The sequence below is a fragment of the Hippopotamus amphibius genome, chromosome 9 (assembly GCF_030028045.1).
Source record: "Hippopotamus amphibius kiboko isolate mHipAmp2 chromosome 9, mHipAmp2.hap2, whole genome shotgun sequence".
Lineage (NCBI taxonomy): Eukaryota > Metazoa > Chordata > Mammalia > Artiodactyla > Hippopotamidae > Hippopotamus > Hippopotamus amphibius.
Window position 1 is genome coordinate 41,454,466 of NC_080194.1, and position 18,791 is coordinate 41,473,256.

An 18,791-nucleotide genomic window follows, 5' to 3' on the forward strand; every position below is an offset into this window, starting at 1 on the left:
TGCTGCAAATAGATTTTAGCAAAATGAGGTCAACTGTCAACACAATCAGGCCTGAGGCAAGGGAGCAGGGTGTAAACAAATGAGATGCTGACATGTGAACAGGCAGAGGTGATGGTGAGAATTTTCAGAGTGCCAGTTAGCACTGAGCACGTGAGCCTCCAACCATCATCACTTTCTGGAATCCCCTCCAATCTATTCTATCCACCTCTCTACTGCCCCCAGTACCTGGTGCCTGGCAAATACAGATACTCACCCCTTACTGCCAAAGTATGTGCTAGGAATTTCTTTTGTCATTTACACAGCCTTTTGTTGCTGAGGTGTCTGTTTAACCTGTAAGAACTATTTCTGGGCCCTCCTCCCTTCTGGTTGTGGCCCCCCCGCCCTCCGCAAAAAAAATTCCTTAGCTGCCTGACCTATGCGCAGACACTATACAGGGAGCAGTTCTCCCCACAACTAAGCTGAGCCAGACTCTTCCCCCATCTCCCCCAGGGCTGTAGCTCTGGAGAGGCCCAGCTTTCTTCTGTGTAACGTCTAGCTTTCCTCTCCTGTCACCTCTTCCTTGCTGGGCCTTATGCTGAGTGCTGATGACATGAACAAAGCTGTGTCTACCCTCAAGGAGTTTCCAGTTTAGAGAGTAACAGACAGAGGAACTGGGAGACTGGGATGACACATATACTCTATTGATACTATGTATAAAACAGACAACTGATGGGAACATACCTTACAGCACAAGGAACTCTACTTAATGCACCGTGATGTCCTAAATGCAAGAGAAATCCAAAAGGGAGGGGATATCTGTATATGTAAGGCTGATTCATTTTGCTGTGCAGTAGAACACTGTAAAGCAACTATACTCCAATAAAAAGTAATTAATAAAATTTTTAAATAAAATTTTATAAATTTATTAAAATACATTTAATAAAATATTAAATGTATTTTAATTAATAAAATATTGATTTTAATTTATTTTAATTAATAAAATATTAAATTTATTAAAATAAATTTAATAAAGAGAGTAAAAGACAGGGAAACACTGTTGTACAGAAAGCAGGTACGATCACTTTGCTGTTCACCTGAAACTAACACAATATTGTAAATCGACTATACTTCCAAAAAAACAAAAAAAAAAGAGGGGGAAATCTGAAATAAACAAATAAAAAAGCAGATACAAAGGGCTGTGGATCTCCAGAGGAAAATAGGAGGGAAGGGTTGAGCACACCTGGGAAGAGACTGGAAAGGCATCCTAGAAAAGGCTTGAAGGGTGAGTTGGAACATAACAAAAAGGAGAAAAGGTAAGAACAGAGCTGACAGAGACCAGAGTGAGCTGTGCCAGAGAGGCAGCCACTCCTGCTTACTGAGGGCTTTTCCCTACTTCCTGAGCCACTGAGGAAGGAAGACAAGGTGTAGTCTTGTCTTTTCCTCTTCACAACTCCTCCCAATCCTCACAACTCCTATGCAGGCCTCTCTCCGCACCCTTCTCCATACTCCTGCTAAGAGCACAAAGGGCACACCAGCCCCTAGCCGGAGACCAACCCCAGTAGGCATACACTAAAAACAGTAGCAACTATTTACTTAGAACCTTAGGAAGGTGCCCAAGGTCACAAAGCAACAGAGCGATAGAGCCAGTTTGCTTGATGTCAAAGCTGAAACTCTTATATCTTGTTTCCTCTAACAGAAGTAGAGGGTGGGATAACATAGTAGAAAAGAGCACTGAAATGTAAGTTAAAGACCTAGGTTTGAGTCATGGCTCTGTTATTTAAAAGCTGAATGACCTCTAAAAACTCACCTCATTTGAACCTCAGTTTCTCCCTCAGTGAATCACTTGCTGCCATGAGACATCAGCTTAGGCCCCAAACTGAACACTGCCTTTGGACCTCTGTGTCTCAGAGCACACCTAACACCTGACTACTGGCACTGTCTGGAGAGCCCCCGATGGGCCAGCCTAGAGCCAGCTCTGCAGGTGGAAAAGGCGGGAAAGCACCTGTGCTGCTCTGTGGCCATGTAGGAAAGACTGAGCTATCTTCCACTGCCAGGACTCTGGGCTGAGCCAGTCTGATCCTTCTTCCCCCTTCCCATGCTCTAAGGCCGCTGTGGGCAGATGGATCCCATTCACTCAGCAGATAACCCTGGCTACTGTAAACAAAATTTTGATTTGCGATTTCTCAAGCCTCAGACTGATGGTAGGATTTTCATTAAGACTGGGCAAGGTAGCCATGACTGGCAACTGAAGCCGACCCAGGTGCTCTGGGGGTGTTTATTACAAGCCTGTGGTGAGGCCTGAGAACCACACCCTGAAGAGCTCACCCTGCAGAACCCAGGTCAGAGACAGCACAGGCCATCACTCTAAGTCCCGCGTGGGTGCTGGACAGGGAAAAGCACTGACCTAGGGACTTCAGCCCATGCACAAATGGGAAAACAGAGCCTAGAGGGACACAGATCCAGGGATTCTTTGCAGGCACCCACAGGCATGGCCCCGCCCTTGCAGAAGTCTCCTGGCAAAGAGCTTCCTAGTATCTTCCCCACGTTTCAGCCGGCAATTTTCAAAATTTTTCTTTAAGGAGCATCAGCAGGAAAGTATAAAAAACAATCTCTGCCATCAGGACAGCTACTGGATTCCAAAATCTTAGCTCCCAGGAGTACACCAACTCTATCTGAGTCCTTGAATGAGAAAGCTAGTAAGAGCCTTAATGACCAAGCCCATTTTACAGATGAGGGAAGCAAAATCTACTCAGGAGAACTGGATTCCCAAAGGTCACATGATAAGGCAAGAGCCAAACACAGAAATCCTAAAAGTACAGGATACAGGCAGCAGGAGGAAAGAACAGACCTCCTGCCTTTTACATAGAACCCTTATCAACCAAAGGGTTTCTCCCCAAAATCATGGAATGTCACAGCTGAAAGGAATCCTAAGGATCCTTTAATTCAGTTGTTTCATGATACAAATCAGCAAACACACACTGAGAAAAGTGACCCACACTAGGTCACACAGTGAGTGGAAATTCTGAAAAGAGACCAAGCTGCTTCCCTATACTTTATAAAAGAAGTTCTCTAAATGGAAGTCCGGGAGTTACAAAACATCAAGTTGTATATAATGATGATGATGATGCTGATGGAGATATAATCCACATACTTTTTAAATTGTACAATTCAGTGCTCTTAACATATTCACAAGGTTGTGCAACCATCAGCACAATTAATTTTAGAACTTTATCATTACCCTAAAAAGAAATCCCATATCCACTACTTGTCGCTTCCCATTTCCCACTCCCTCCAGCCCCTGCCAGCCCCCAATCTGCATTTGATCCCTATGAATTTATCTGTTCTGAATATTTCATATAAATGGAATCATATAATATGTGTCCTTTTTTATGGCTGGCTCCTTTCACTCCCTCAGTACTTTCTCTTCTTTCACTTTTTTATGTCATTTTTTCCAGGTTCATCCATGTTGTATCATGGATGTATCACAACTTCTTTCCTCTTCATGACTGAGTAATAGTCACTGTATCTATACACCATAACTATGTATCCATTCATCCACTGATGGATATATAGGTGGCTTCCACCTTTCAGCACTTGTGAATAATGCTGCTAGGTACACGTACTTGTTTCAGTCCCTGTTTTCAATCCTTTAGGTACATTCCTAGGCGTGGAATTGCTGAGTTATCTGATAACTATGTTTAACTTTTTGAGGAACAACAAGACTATTTTCTACAGTAGCTGAACCTTTTTACATTATCCTAGAAATGTACAAGTGTTCTAATTTCTCCACACCCCTGTCAACACTTTCTGGTTTTCATTTCTTTGTTTTCACTTTTATTGTAGCTATCCTAGTGAAGTATCTTCTTAGCTCTAGTACCTCTGCCCTATCTCAGAAACAGTTTTCTGCTGACCTCTGACCTCCCTTAGATTAGGTCATAGGCAAATTACAGGCTACATGAAATCAGTCTAGAAAATACTCCCGTCCTGGTATCAGTCTAACCTGCTTCACTCGGGCTCCTCTTGCTGGCTCTGACCTCCAGGACCCAGTACCATATACCCAGGATTCTGGTTCCTATGCTCTCCACAGCCCTAGCTGATTTTTCCATATAGAATCCTTGCCTACTTGAACCTGCAGTTTCTACTGCACCCTTTCGATATGGTAAATCCTATTTTGATACAGAACATGTAACAGTCTGTTAATATATCTCAGAAGACTAAGGAAGACTTTCAGGCTGCCAAAGTCCTCCCCTAACTGAGGGGTGACAGAGGAGAGCCTCGCAAAAATAGCCTAGCTTTCACTGCTGGGTTTGATTCTTCTGGTATGAGTGTTCTTGCTGGTGTATATGAAGAGAGAGGAGTAGGCTGTTAACAGAGAGAGTTTAACAAGGCCATTTCCCATTTTTCAAGAGTCAGCTCAAGCGTGATCCTCTCCATAAAGTTTCTTGGCCTCCAGATGAAAACTCCTCCCTACTCTGTGCTCCCACCTGAACTATGGAATGAGTTACACGAGAGTTATACCACTGTATTTGCTGACCGTTTACTCAACTTGTTGACATGACAATCTCTTTTTAGATGGAATTTCTTGAGAGCAGGGACCCTGTCATTTATAGTGGTACACAGTAGATGCTCAGTAAATATTGGTGGATAAAAGGCCATTGCTCAGTACAGAGGGTGGGCCTCACATAAAGAGTAGATCCTTCGTTGTGTCATTTATCCAAAACTTATAAATAAATGATAAGAAAAAATATGTCCTAGGACCAAAAAAAAGGCAACAAAGGAGAGATGGAAGTGGTCTTTTCCCATGTTGCCATGTTCCACACTTTCAAAAGATATAGACCTTCTGGAAAAGGCAAAACTATGGAGAAGTAAAAAAAATCAGTGACTGCCAGGGGTTGAGGAGGAGAGAGGGATATATAGATGGAGCACAGAGGATTTTAGGGCAGTGAAACCATTCTGCATGACACCATACAGGTGGATACACGTCATTATACATGTGTCCAAACCCACAGACTGCACAACACCAAGAATGAACCTTAATGTAACCTAGGGACTCTGGGTGGTAAAGCTGTGTCAGTGTAGGTTCAGCAATTGTTACAAATGTACCACTGTGGTGAGGATGCTGATAACAGGGGAGGCAATGCATGTGTGGGGGCAGGAGGTATATGGAAAATCTCTGCACTTTCCACTCAATTTTGATGTAACCTAAAGCTACTCTAAAAAATAAAGTCTAGGGACTTCTGTGGTGGTCTAGTGGTTAAGACTCTGTGCTTCCACTGCAGAGGACACGGATTCAATCCCTGGCCAGGGAACTAGGATCCCGCATGCCATGCAGCATGGCTAAAAATAAAAAATAAAAAAAATAAAAATTTTTTTCGAATTAAAAAAAATAAAAATAGGGAACTCCCTGGTTGTCCAGTGGGTAGGACTCCGGCTTTTACTGCTGTGGGCCTGGATTCAATCCCTAGTTAGGGAACTAAGATCCCACAAGCCGCATGGCTAAATAAATAAATAATAAAATAAAAATAAAGTCTATTAAAATTTTTTTAAACCAGAAAAAGTACAGACCCATCCACTTCTATTGAGACATCAGCTTGGCACTTGTCAAGCCAAATGTACGGACAGGGAAATGTTATACTGCCTCTGACCCTGCCTGCCAGCTGCTTCTCTGGACTGGCTCTTGGCTCTATAGCATTCTGCTCCTGGCATCCTCAACTGATGCCAACAGCTCCCAAAGGGCAGGAAGTAGGCCCTAAGAGCCTGTTTGGTCAAGGTTAATTTCTAAGAAATCTTACTATTTCTGTGCTGAGTTCACTTAGAATAAAAAAGGATGGCAACGTTGGCCATGCCCACCTTGCAGATCTTCAGGAGTTGAAGCACCTAATTTCCCCAACTAACCCTGAGCTGAAGAGACCAACCTTCTTTAGTCTGAGCGTGTCTCTATTGCTTCAGTGAAAGCCTGCTTTGTCCTGTTTGGTTGTCCAAGGACAAAGAATGTTCAGCAATCAGTTCACACCCTCTGCATATCCACAGTGGGAGCAGGGACAACTAAATGGCACTCAGCCCCTTTGGGTTACCTGTCACCCCTGAGCATACTGTTCGTATTTTAGTGTCTGTATTCTTGCTCAGGTTGTTTCCTCTACCTCCTGCCACCTCCATGGAATAAAGCCCTATCCATCTTCAAAGGCAGAAGTCACATGCCACTCTTCTATAGGATGCCACTTTATCCTTCCCCTGGACCTCAGCAGCATTGTGTTCTTCCCTAGAACATTCATTTTGCCCCTTTAGGGCAGACCCAGGACCTCAACCCAGCCACGCCAACAGCCCTGGGGTCCATGACACATCAGCAGCCCTTCTCTCCACAGGACTCACAGAGAGGAGGCCCGAAGAGCACTGTGTCCAGGGCCTTCAGCTGCAGCTTCTGCCGATGGCTCCGGTCTGTCATCTTCAGCACGGTCCCCGTCATGGTGGTGTTGGTTACTGCGAGCCTGTTGGGGCAAAGAGTAGGGGCTCAGTTCCCTGCCAGCAGAGCAGGAAGGGTCCTGGTAGGACTACCCACCTCCTTCAGGAACACTTCCATGACTTCTAGCTCCTGGTGATGGCTCCCCTCTGCACTCTACTACACAGCGTCTGTACCAGTGGATCTCAGCAAGCGGTAACCGGGACACACAACATTCACCAAGAATCTGTTCACCCTTCTCCCCATGTCCACCGTCTCCTGAATATCGTGCTCTCTGAGGATTATCCATCTGTGACCATTCCCACACCCAACTGTAGATTTTCTGTTGTGCTCCTCCTTCCAGGCATTATCTACTGTATACCTGTCCCCACACTCCCACCATCTGCAAATGCATTCGCCTGTCCAGCCCAGGTCAAAATATCATGCCACATGACCCAGTGCTTCTGGGGACCTCTGAATTATCCTAATCCTAACACGCTGTCATTAAATATAAATCTGCTGACAACAAGCGTTGCATTACTCTTGTCATCTTGTATTTGAGTAAGAGTAGTTTACTCCTAATCAGATGACTATAATTTCTTATGTTCTTCAATCGTACTGTTAATAATAACTTCATAACAGAGGACCTATAAACAAGGAAATGATACAGGAAAAATGTTTCTCTTCTGCTGGAACGTAGTCGATATAGGAGGAGAGGGGTATAGGATATGAAAGGTTGAAAAACCACAAGTGAGCATTACCTGCTATACTAAGGTTAGTGGTCTCTTCTGATTCATAGCTTTGTTTCCCTAGGTAGAAAGAAGCTTCTGACATCAGTATGTCATTTATATGCTTGCCTGGGCATGCAGGCGTAGCTACTTCTTTCTCTAGCCCTGGGAAGCAATGATGCCCACCTAACAAGAGAGGCAGTGAGATACTGTGATGGGGGTGGGATGGGGGTGCTCCGGAGAACAAGCTTCTGGTCCCAGCTCCATCAGTGATTCAGTGTCTGACCATAAGCAGCTTGGTCTCTCCTCTGGGGTCTCAGTTTCCTTCTGTGTAAACATATAAATCAGACGCTTCCTACAAAGCTGGGAGTTCTTGGAGCTCCTCTTTAGAGCACTTCTACTAGGTGTACTGGCCTTCCTCTAATTGGTCAAGATAAGTGTTATCTTTTCTACATTCAATTTGTCAAAGACACCTATGAACTTCTAAGCAATGGGAAATGAGAAAGGAGCTAGCATTTAATAAGCAGCTGTGTATATCTCACACTGTTCTGACACTTTACATTCAATACCTCATTTAGCCCTCACACTTTAAGAACCCAGTTCTATTATTAGCTCCACTTTACAGATAAGAAAACTGAGACTTAGAGATAAGCGACTTGCCCAAAGTCACACAGCAAGTAAGTGGCAAAGACAGGATACAATGCAAATCTGCTAGATTCGTCCCATGATACCATGCTGCCTGGTGATGGGCCTAGAAGCACCCTCACTCCACCCCACACCCCACGCTCTGAAGGCTCCATGCTTCCTACTGTCACTAAGGTACCACAGCTTATTTTACCTCTACCCCTATGCCCAGCCTGGCTGAGTCTGGTCTTGGATCTAATCCTAGTCACAGAATGGCCAAGTGAGCGCACTACGTGAGAACTGACTTCTTATCCTATGTTTTACGGTTTTAATCCAAGCCATAGCCGTTCTTCAAGATGGATTAGGCCAGGGATCTACAAGGCAATACTGCTATTTCCATGAGAAAGAAACCGAAATCCTGGAGCTCCATGGTCAATTATCTGTTAAATTGTCTGTCTCTCCCACTAAACGTGGAGCTCCTCAAGGCAAATGTGAGGTCTAATGCATTTCTTTGTCCTCAGGGCCCAGGAGCGAGCACGGCACTTGGCAAGTGCTCAGTAAAGTTTTGTTAAATCGAACTAACCTGAGTATTTCCAGGAAGCCTATTTTCCACTACACGGGGCAAGAGGAAGATGCAGTGAAAAAAGGCAGGGCACTTAGAACCAGGCAGACCTGAGTTCAAATCCCAGCTCTGCCACTTACCAGCTTTGCTAAATCATAAAATATTTGAAATTCAGTTTGCTTGCCCAAAAGTTGGGGTAATGATTCCGTCTTCCCAGAATTGTGAGAATCAACTGAAATAATAGGTAGGAAAGTACTCTATAAAGGGATATACAAACATTAAGATTACTACTCTCTCCAGAGTAGGGAGAAGCTGTGACGAAGAGGTTGCAGGCAGCAGAGAAGGGACCAGCCAGCTCAGCTAGGCCTGGACAGCAGTGCCCTGCAGCTGTGTGGCTGGAGGCTGCAATGCGTGGGCATTCCAACAGCTTCACCTTCCCCTTTCCCCTTTGCTGAAGCTCAGAACCAGATGCACCTACATAGTAAGATGACAGATTATACATAATCAGCACTTACCAGACTGTAAGCCCTTTGAGGGCAAGGGCAGGTTGTTGTCATCTTTACCCCCAGCTCCCAGCACAAGTGCTTGGCACAGAGCAGGTGCCCAGTAAATATTGGTTGAATGAATAAGTAAATGGATTAATGACTGAATGACACATGGCACTAGTTTGACATGACAAGAAGTCCAAGCGGTATTCCATCCCCTACCCACACCCACCTCGAGTCCTAGCATATTGTGCCTGTGATGGAGGCAGAGCTAGGACACAACAGCTGTTGGAAGAGTCATTCCAGAGAGGAGTCTGGGGCCAATGGCTGTCAGCCCCCACCTCTGCCCCATTTCTTTAGAGTAGATAAACTGTATATAGATAATTCAGGGGAGGTTAAAAGAGCCCTGAGTCTCCAGGGCAATGAAAGAGGCAGTTGCTGGGGGGACAGCAAAAGAAAAGAGAAATAACGTAGGCTTTGAAGTCTACCCAGATCTAGAGTCAAAGCACAGTTTTGCCTCTAACTAGCCATGTGACCTTGGAAAAGTTACTTAGCCAGGTTCATCATCTAGATACACTAACACCTACCTTACAGGATTGATGTAAGAATTCAATGAGATGCTGTATAGAAAGTGTTCAGCAGAGCTCCTGGCATGTACTAAGCACTCAATAAATGGCAGCTATCAGTAGTATTCTCAGGGTTGATAGAAAAATACTAAATAAGAGGATAGATGTGAAGTGTCCATTATGCTTTACAGCAAGTACACAGTAAAAGTGAGAGGAGAAGTCTACAGATTCTGCCCTGAAGGGGGTGAAACTTCATTTAACAGGTGAGAGCAACCTGAAGGCAAGCCAACCCCAGCCCATTCCCCACACCCCCAGTGAGAGAACCCAGTCCCCTCCTGACCTCGGCATGGCGTGGCCACTGAGCTGCAGCTTCCGGAAGGTCTCCTCATATTGAGGCAGCTCCACGTATGTGATCAGCCACTGCACCACCTCATCCACGGTCCAGTTGTATACTGCGGAAGGAGATAAGCAAAGCCATGACTCCAGAATGCAAGCCCTGCTTGCACTTGCTGTCACAGTCACAATGACCTTAACGTTCACCACATGTCTACATGTTTAACAGAGCTCTCTCCCATAAAATCCTAAGTATGAAAGGAATACACACAGTACTTTTTGTTTGACCTTGAGGGGGTAGACTTGTTCTTCCACTATTCAGGTATCTGGGATGAAATAATCCTGAATTATTACATAATATACTATATTTTATATATTATTACATTATATATTATTGTAATATAATAATAACAAAATGATACTGATAGAAACCATCGTTTACATAGCACTTATTGTATAACAGGTATTGTGCTAAGCACTTCACATATATTAGCTCACTAATCTTTGCAACTACCATGTGAAGGATATATTCCACTTTATCCCTATTTTACAGATGAAGAAACTGAGGCACAGAAAGGTTATATAACTTTCCCAAAGTTACTAGCCAGGAATTAGTAAAACCAATATTTGGACTCAAGCAGTCTGGCTCCATGGCCCTTGCCCTAGTCATTATGTCATAAATATCATACATATGTAACATTTTAAATTTATATAAATAATATATATATAAAGGATACACACACACACACACACACACACACACCCCCTCCCTGACACTGCTGGAAAGCTCCATACAGATGCAAATCTGAGCCAAGAGATGGATCCAGATGACATCACTTAAGCATTGAATAAGATCATACCTGTAGATAGCCCTATTCATACATTTTTCAGTTTTGTGAAAAAAGTAAATTTCTCCTTTTGCTTATATCAGATTGCAAAGATTTTCTGTCATAACAGGAGGCAATTCTAACTGAAAAAATTACTGAGTGATCATTCACAACAGGGCAAATCACATCACTACTATACGTGGACCACTGTACCTAATCATTTCCTCAATACTATAAGACTGTGATTTTTTTTAAAGACAACCATAAAAATAATCCTTGTAAAATAATTTTAATATTTATGTGGTATTTAGCCACATAGATAATGAATTTATCTCCATACATTGTCAAGAGTCATCAATAAAGGAAAAGAAGAGGACTTAATACACAAGGAATATGTTCAAGCCAAGTAAAAGTCAAATGACATCATGATGTACTATACAAACCAAAGTTTCATAGGAGCTTGAATAGAGAAAAATGGTGGGAGGGCTGAGTCACTATACAGCACCCAGTAATACAGCTATGCTGAACTTAAAGAGCCTTGGGTAGGAGCAACTGGGTTTCAGCAAAAACGTGTCATTTGATTGGATTTGAAATTTGTTTTTATTAAATGTGTCTGTGTTTTTGTTTGTATTTGTACACAAATGTTATATAGCAACTTAAACCTCATTTTATGTTTGTACATATTTAAATACCATTAAATAAAACCAGCTTTGCAGGCCTAAGACAAATGATTTCCCTTAAAAGGAATTTGTACATTCCTCAAGTTTGAAAACTATTGCTGCGAGCAGGAAGAAGCCAGAAAAATTTTGAAGCAGAATGAAATGGTGAGATTTATTACCCTCCTCTCTTAAGATCCATGTCTTTCCCCAAAACTGTCCTTCATCAGAATGCTCTCTAATTTCCCCTTAATAGTCAGGAGACATTGAAGGCAGGGACCACATCCTATTCATTTTTGCTCACCCCTCAGTCACTAAAATAGTGCTTCTTATACAGTGACATCAATAGGAATTTACTCAAAGAATAACTGTCCTAAATAGGGAGTTCCAAAAGTGTTCTGAATGTGGGCTTCCAAACAGCAACAACAATCTTCCTAGACAAATACACAGCTCAAGTGGAGGTTAACTTCTGAAATGCTTGTCAAAAATCAGCATTCCTCTGGTAGGCACACCTCGGACCTTAGGTTGTTTCTGTCACTCTCATATAAACTAGAGACATTGGAAGGCAGGGCCCTGTCCCTTCATCCTTCTACCTCCTGTAGAGGAGCCCAGCACATGGTACAAAGCAGACACTCAGAAAGACAGTCTGAATAAAACAACAGAAGACAAAAATACGCTAATCTCTCCATGTCCACAAGAAGCTGCTGGAGCTCAGGAGGAAAGTGCTGAAGCCAAGAGACTGGACGTAGATTTGACCATTTGCAGAGGCACAGGAAAGGTTCTGGGAGAGGAAATGAGGCAGGTCTAGTGCACTCTGATTGCATCTTGGAAGACAAGATCCCAAAGGCTTAGGCGGAGAGTGCTTAGTCACTGCCTGGATGAATTTCTAATTTCCAGACTAGAATACATTGGAGGGAAGAGAGAGATTAATTTCCAAGAGATACGCTCAACGCCTAGGGCTTAGGAAAGGAGGGATGACAGAACTGGGGTTAAAGAAGTGTTGAGAAAAGTAGAACGGACTGGCCTTTTATTCCTGAAAATGAATATATCTCCACATACATTACAAACATGATCACTTGCTGTGGTCCAGAGTGTTAGGTAATGAAGGCCTGGCAGAGTGGCACAAGATGTGAGGCAGACAGACAAGTGCTAGCCTGCAAAGTGCAGAGAACACACTTCTGCCCCTACTGTCAAGGGAGCTCGGCCTCACCCACTATGGCATGTGGAGTAGAAAGGCCACGTCACGCCTTGTTGCTTGCAAGGCTTGAGGCCAGCAGTGCCACAAGGGTCTTTTGTCTACAGGGAAGACGCCCTGATACAAGCCTGAGCATAGACCCTTGGCATGCAGGAACTCCTCCACTTGCGCCCTACACTGCAGTGGAGACAGGCAGGAGTCAGTCTAGACCAGGGTTTCTGTCTCTGCAGCACTGACCTTTTGGCCAGGTTAATTCTTTGTTGTAGGGGGCTTTCTTATGCATTGTAGGATGTTTAACAATAGCCCTGGCATCTACCCACCAGATGCCAGTAGCATGCTGCCAGTCATGACAATCAAAAATGTCTCCAGATACTGCCAAATGTTCCCTGGGGACAAAGTAGTTCCCAGCTGAGAACTACTGCTCTCAACACTGCATTAGTGAGGCAGAGGGTCTACAGGGGACCACTACACTCCAGTGAGGATGGACTCTGAACACAGTCTACAGAACTAAGCTATGGGAAACAGGATGATGACTTCGGCATGTCAGGGCAAGCCTCGAGGCAGTTGTTTTTGGGGTTTTGTGCTCCACATACCATTCTGTTACCTGGCAGATGCCCTACCTAGGTAAGGCTTGCCAGTTTGGTGTTGCCCACTCAGAGTCACTGCAGTCTGAGCAAAGTAAGCCAGGATGGGCTGCATCCTTGTCAGACAGCAACCCTGTGTCCCAGCGTGAAGATCTCACTCAGCAGTCAAGGTGATATATTAGGGCCCCTTGTTCCTAAGGTTCGAGTACCTCAAAGTTAAAAATCTCGTTCTTCTTTTTCATTCTAAAAGAGAAAACGAGAAGAACCCCTGAGCCAAAGTGAGGAAGAAGGTGACAGCAAGTACAGAGAGCTGTGGCTGTCAGTAAAAGGATACAGAACTTGGCCAGGAGAGCTTAGTACAGATAGAGACTGCAAATGACTCACGTGCCCAAATCCCATGAGGATATGCAAGCAAGAGACAGCCTTCTAAAGTCATGACTCCCTCATCTCCCTAAGCCTGTCCATTTGGCCCCTAGAGACATCAAAGACTACATCTCTGGGCAAATGACAAACAGTACTACACAGAATCAGAGAAGGCCAACCCCTGGAGTTTTCTGCAACAAATATTCCTTCATAAAAGAAATGCACAAAGTGACTAACTTTGTAGCCTCCAACCTTTTTTTTTTTTAACATATTCTTTCTCTTTTTTTTAGCATTTTATTTATTTATTTGTTTGTTTGTTTATTTTTGGCTGTGTTGGGTCTTTGTTGCTGTGCAAGGGCTTTCTCTAGTTGTGGCGAGCGGGGACTACTTTTCATTGTAATACATGGGCTTCTCATTGTGGTGGCTTCTCTTGTTGCAGAGCACCGGCTCTATGTTCATGGGCTTCAGTAGTTGTGGCACTCTGGCTCAGTAGTTGTGGCTCACAGGCTCTAGAATGCAGGCTCAGTAGTTGCGGCACATGGGCTTAATTGCTCCTCAGCATGTGGGATCTTCCCAGACCAGGATTGGACCCATGTCCCCTGCATTGGCAGGCGGATTCTTAACCACTGTGCCACCAGGGAAGTCCCGCCTCTAACCTTTTTAATGACATAATCTATATGTAAAAAAAATTTGAGCACACATTGCCAATATATAAATATGTTTATAAATTAGATATATGTACTAACATTAGGTATATTGTAAAACATACATAAAAATTAATGAGATAAAAATAAATGCAAAAATATAAATATAGCTATTATATTCTCTGTGACACACCAGTTGACTGTCTTGTGCAGTTGGAAACCAGTGGACTATGACCCAAACTTCAAGCTTTACCCTACATGCTGCCTCTGTTGTAGCTTTTAACTTCTCAGTCTTCTTCTAGAATCAATATCTGAGCATAGACCATTGGCATGCTCAGTATTTTGCACTATTTACTTCTTTATCCTTGAACATTGCTTTCAGACTTCTAGGTCTTTACTGTTTCTGGAAAAGCTCTTTTCCCTATTCCTGGCCTGCTAAACATCAACTAACCCTTCAAACCCATGTCTACCTCTTCACCTGTTGAAATTCTTTGGAGCCCATTTCAAAATCATAAGCAAAGACACAGAACTAGAAAGTGTGGGGCCTGTTCAGAGAACTCTGACTCCAGTTTGCCTGGAGTCCAAGGGTTATACACAGAGACAAGGGGAGTAAGCCAGTGCTAAGGCCAAGTGATAAAAGTCGTTGAGAGCAGGTGATCTGAAACACCAAAATTCACTTATTCATTGGAGGGAACATTTTCTTGAGTACCTACTACTTGCCAGGCACCACTCTAGATGTTAGGAATGTAACAGTGCACAAAAGAGTCACAGATTCTTAGTGCTTATATTCTGGTCGAGAGAGACAAACTAAAACACTATAAAAATAATTATGTTAGGTAGTGATAAATACAAAAAGAAAAATAAAGCAGGGTAAGAGGATAAAGAGTAGTGCTATATAAGAATCAGATCAAGGAAGGCCTCTTCGACGAGGTGACATTTGAGGAGAAAATGAAGTCATGAGCCATGTGGATACTTGGGGGATGGGCATTCCAGGTAGATGGAACAGTATTACTCCTAGCACATGAGCTATAGCAGTACCTCCAGGGATATGCCAGAACAGACCCTTGGCCTTGGCCAATCCTTTTTCTTGTCAGAGAAAGAAAAAGCAGTAGGAAATGGGCTCCTGAATCAGTGTCTTTTCCCTAATGGACCAGTGGTGCTTGCAGATAAAGCCCTCACTTTTGTAGTTTCAAACTCACATCCCAAAAGAACTATGTCTGGCAGAGAGGATACCAGTACCTTCTTTGCCTCTCTTTCACACAGCTGTAAGTCGGTTAGTTGGTCACTCAGTCAGCCTTTGGTCAGCCTTTAGTCAGATTTCTGGTCAGCCAGTCAGATATAGCATGGTGGTTAAGAATTTGGACTCTGGGGACTTCCTTGGTAGCTCAGTGGTTAAGAATTCCCCTGCTAATGCAGGGGACACGGGTTCAACCCATGCCCCAGGAAGATCCTGCATGCCAAGAAGCAACTAAGCCCGTGCACCACAACTGTTGAGCCTGTGTGCCGCAACTACTGAAGTCTGTACACCTAGAGCTCGTGCTTCATAACAAGAGAAGCCACCGCAATGAGGAGCCCACGCACCACAATGAAGAGTAGCCCCTGCTCGCCGCAACTAGAGAAAGCCCGTGTGCAGCAACGAATACCCAATGCAGCCAATTAATTAATTAATTAATTTTAAAAAAGGAAAGAATTTGGAACCAAGTGACTTAGATTGAATTCGAGATCTGCTTCTTACTAATGTAAGATCATGGCAAAGTTACTTAACCTTTCTGTGCCTGATTCTGTCACCTAATGGTGAGAATCAGAGTTCTCATATTATAAGAGTGTAGTGAAGATATGAGAAGTTCCTAGCATACAGTGCTAAAAAGTGCTAAAAAAGTATTAGCTATTATTATCATCATTCATTCATTCACTAAGATTTCACTGGCTTCTACTTTAGCAGATCCTTGGTTCGTTAGGAGATACAGAGATCAATCTGGATGATCTCCATAATCAAGGGCCGTTTTCTAGAGAAGGAGACATATAGAAAATTAAATGAGTATAGTACAGTGTGGTAAGTGCTAGGTAAGAGGGATGTATCAGGTGATGTGGGGGCACAGAGAAAGGAGTGACTGATTGCCAGAGTGCATCAGAAAAGGCATCACAAAGCCTAGCTTCTTATCTGGCTACCCCAGAGAGAGGGCATTCCAAGACACCTACAGAATCTTACGAAAGTGGCCCTCCCTAAGACAGTCTGTAGCCTAGACCTGTGGTTTTCTCTGAGTGGCTTCCTTCTGGCTCTCACTAGCAGTTTGTCATCTGAGCCTAGACTGAGACAGATACCATGTTAGTTTTCTGACATGGTATCAATACCAAGCCCTAAATTATTATTGCAAAAAGAATCCGGCCCTTTTACCTCGGCCTCATGTGATACGCCCACTAGGCTACCCAGCAAAAACCAGGTCTGCCAGAGCCCAAAAGGACATACTAGTGAACACCACCTATAAAGAAGCTACATGGCTAGCAGAGACCAGATTAGAGAAAGACTAGCAGCATGGCTGCAGAGTGGTAAGGGAACTTAGAGTTTGGAATGTTGAATGAGACAAACAACTTGTATAAGATCACACAATGGCAGACCCAAGGGCAAACTCCTGTCTTCTGCATCCCTGCTCTGGGCCAGGTCCTGTGCTACGTGTTAAGATATGGAATCATATAAGGTAATGCCCTCAAGCAGTCAGTCTAGTTAGGAAATGAAAAGGCAAGGGAACAGATAGTTGCAATTAGTATACTAAGTGCTGTGATGAGATAAACGTAAAGAGGCTGTGGGAACACAGAAGGCGCCTAACCTAGCCTGCGGCTTTCAGGGAAGATTTCCTAAAGAAGGGTATACTTAAATTGAGTCTTAATTACCAAGTAGGATTTAACCAGATCAACAAAGGTAGAAGGACAGAGGGAAGAGTATATGTGAAAGCATCAAGGGGCGTAAGAGAATGGCATATCCTAATAACTGCAGATAAATCAATGCAGCTACAAAGAAGGAGGTGTGATAAATGGTGGTAGAAAATACAAAAATAAGGGGAGCACAGTAATGAGCATGTGCTTGGTGTGCTAAAGTAATCTGGCAGAATGCCTGCTATGTAGAAGGTACTCAGTTAATTTTTTTTTTTTTTGCAGGCATGTTTGCATAAATTGGAGGAGAGAAACAGTACCTACTGGGGCCAATACTACAGAGGTGAGTAAGGAATGACAGAATTAAAATATAAAGAAACTCTCAGAATATAAAAGAAGACAGCCAGATTTTTATTTATATGTACATACTTATCTTTTATTCCTAATTGAGATAATTTATTTTGAGATTACAAATGGATATTTAATTTCAATGCATCTGACTAACATCTCACAGATAAACATGAAAAAAACAATGGTGTTTTCTGTAATAATTAATTTTGTCAACTACTGAGTTTTCAATATTTTATTGAGTTCCAAATGAGACAAGAGTTGCGATTTAAATTAAATGCTAATTCTACATGAATTGTTACCTGACCAATAGAAAAATCAATATTTATCTTTTGAAATAATATATGGTTACTATATATGATTACACAGCAATTTACTTGTAAAAATTTTAGCAATACCTTTATTTCTCCAGGTTCCATTTAGTAATATTTATTCCACACAGAAGTTTAGTGTCTTAGCATGTTTGTTCCATTATTTAAAAAAGAAATGAGGAGTCACTGAAAAAGCAGAGACCTGGTCAGATATTTATTTTAGAAAGAACTCTCTGGAAACATCTAAAGGACAAACTGCAGTAGAATTAGACCGGCCAAGAAGAACAGTAAGAAAAAATTCAAGCTAAGCAAAAGATGATTAAACTAAGATTTCTGCTTCAGGCCAAGATGCAGTAACAAGGGTGGAATTTACCCTGCCTCCTGAAACAAAAAAGAAAAAAAAATAGACAAAGACAAAACATATGAAACAATGGTTTTCAAAACACTGGACATCAGCCTATGATGGATGGTGATCTTTGAGGGATGGTAAACAAATGAGACAAATCATACAATTGCCCCAGCTTATGGCTGTGAGAAAATTTCCAGGCCACTGTGCAGAGAGTGAAACTAAGGTTGAGAGGACAGAAATGCAAATATACTGTTGGGAGGTTCTTATACTATATGTGGCAAGGTATAATAATATCTCTTGAAAATAGACTGTGATAAGTTAAAGATGTATATTTTCTCCTAAAACAACCACTAAAATAACAAAGCAAAAAGTTAAGCCAACAAAGAAGATAAACTGGAATCATAAAAAATACTCAATGCAAAAGAGGGTAGAAAATAAGGAAGAGCAAACAAAAAACAGATGGGAAAAACATAAAACAAATAGCAAGATAATAGACTCAAATCTAACCATATTAATAAACATATTAAATGTAAATGGTCTAAACATTGTACTGCCAAAAAAAAAAAAATCAGGCCCAACCATATGCTGTCTATAAGAAATGCACTTTAAATAGAAAAACACAAATAGGTTAAAAATAAATACATGGGAAAAGATACACCAAACTAATAATTCTCAAAATAAAGCTATATTAATATCAAAGTAGATTTCAAGGCAAAGAATATCACCAGGGATAAAGAAGGTCATTTCATAATAACAAAGAGGTCAGTTAATCAAGACGGCATAATAATCCTAAATCTGTATGCACCTAGTTAGAAATCTTCAAAAGACATGAAGCAAAAACTCACAGAATTAATTAAAAAGAGAAATAGGGAAATCCACAATTATAGCTGGAAATTTAAATACTCCTCTCTCATTAATTGATAGAACAAGTAG

The 18,791-nt window shown here is 42.4% G+C and overlaps 1 protein-coding gene across 7 annotated transcripts in view; it reads right to left on the reverse strand.

Moving 5' to 3' along the window:
• STIM1 (stromal interaction molecule 1) overlaps positions 1-18,791 on the reverse strand; it is a 196,241-nt gene that overhangs the window by 24,708 nt on the left and 152,742 nt on the right. For all 7 annotated transcript variants that reach the window (XM_057747449.1, XM_057747445.1, XM_057747451.1 and 4 more), the window contains 2 exons: positions 9,721-9,832; positions 6,349-6,464 (listed from right to left, as the gene is read on the reverse strand). In XM_057747449.1, the coding sequence (XP_057603432.1) occupies positions 6,349-6,464; positions 9,721-9,832 (228 nt within the window). The remainder of the gene's footprint in view (positions 1-6,348; positions 6,465-9,720; positions 9,833-18,791) is intronic.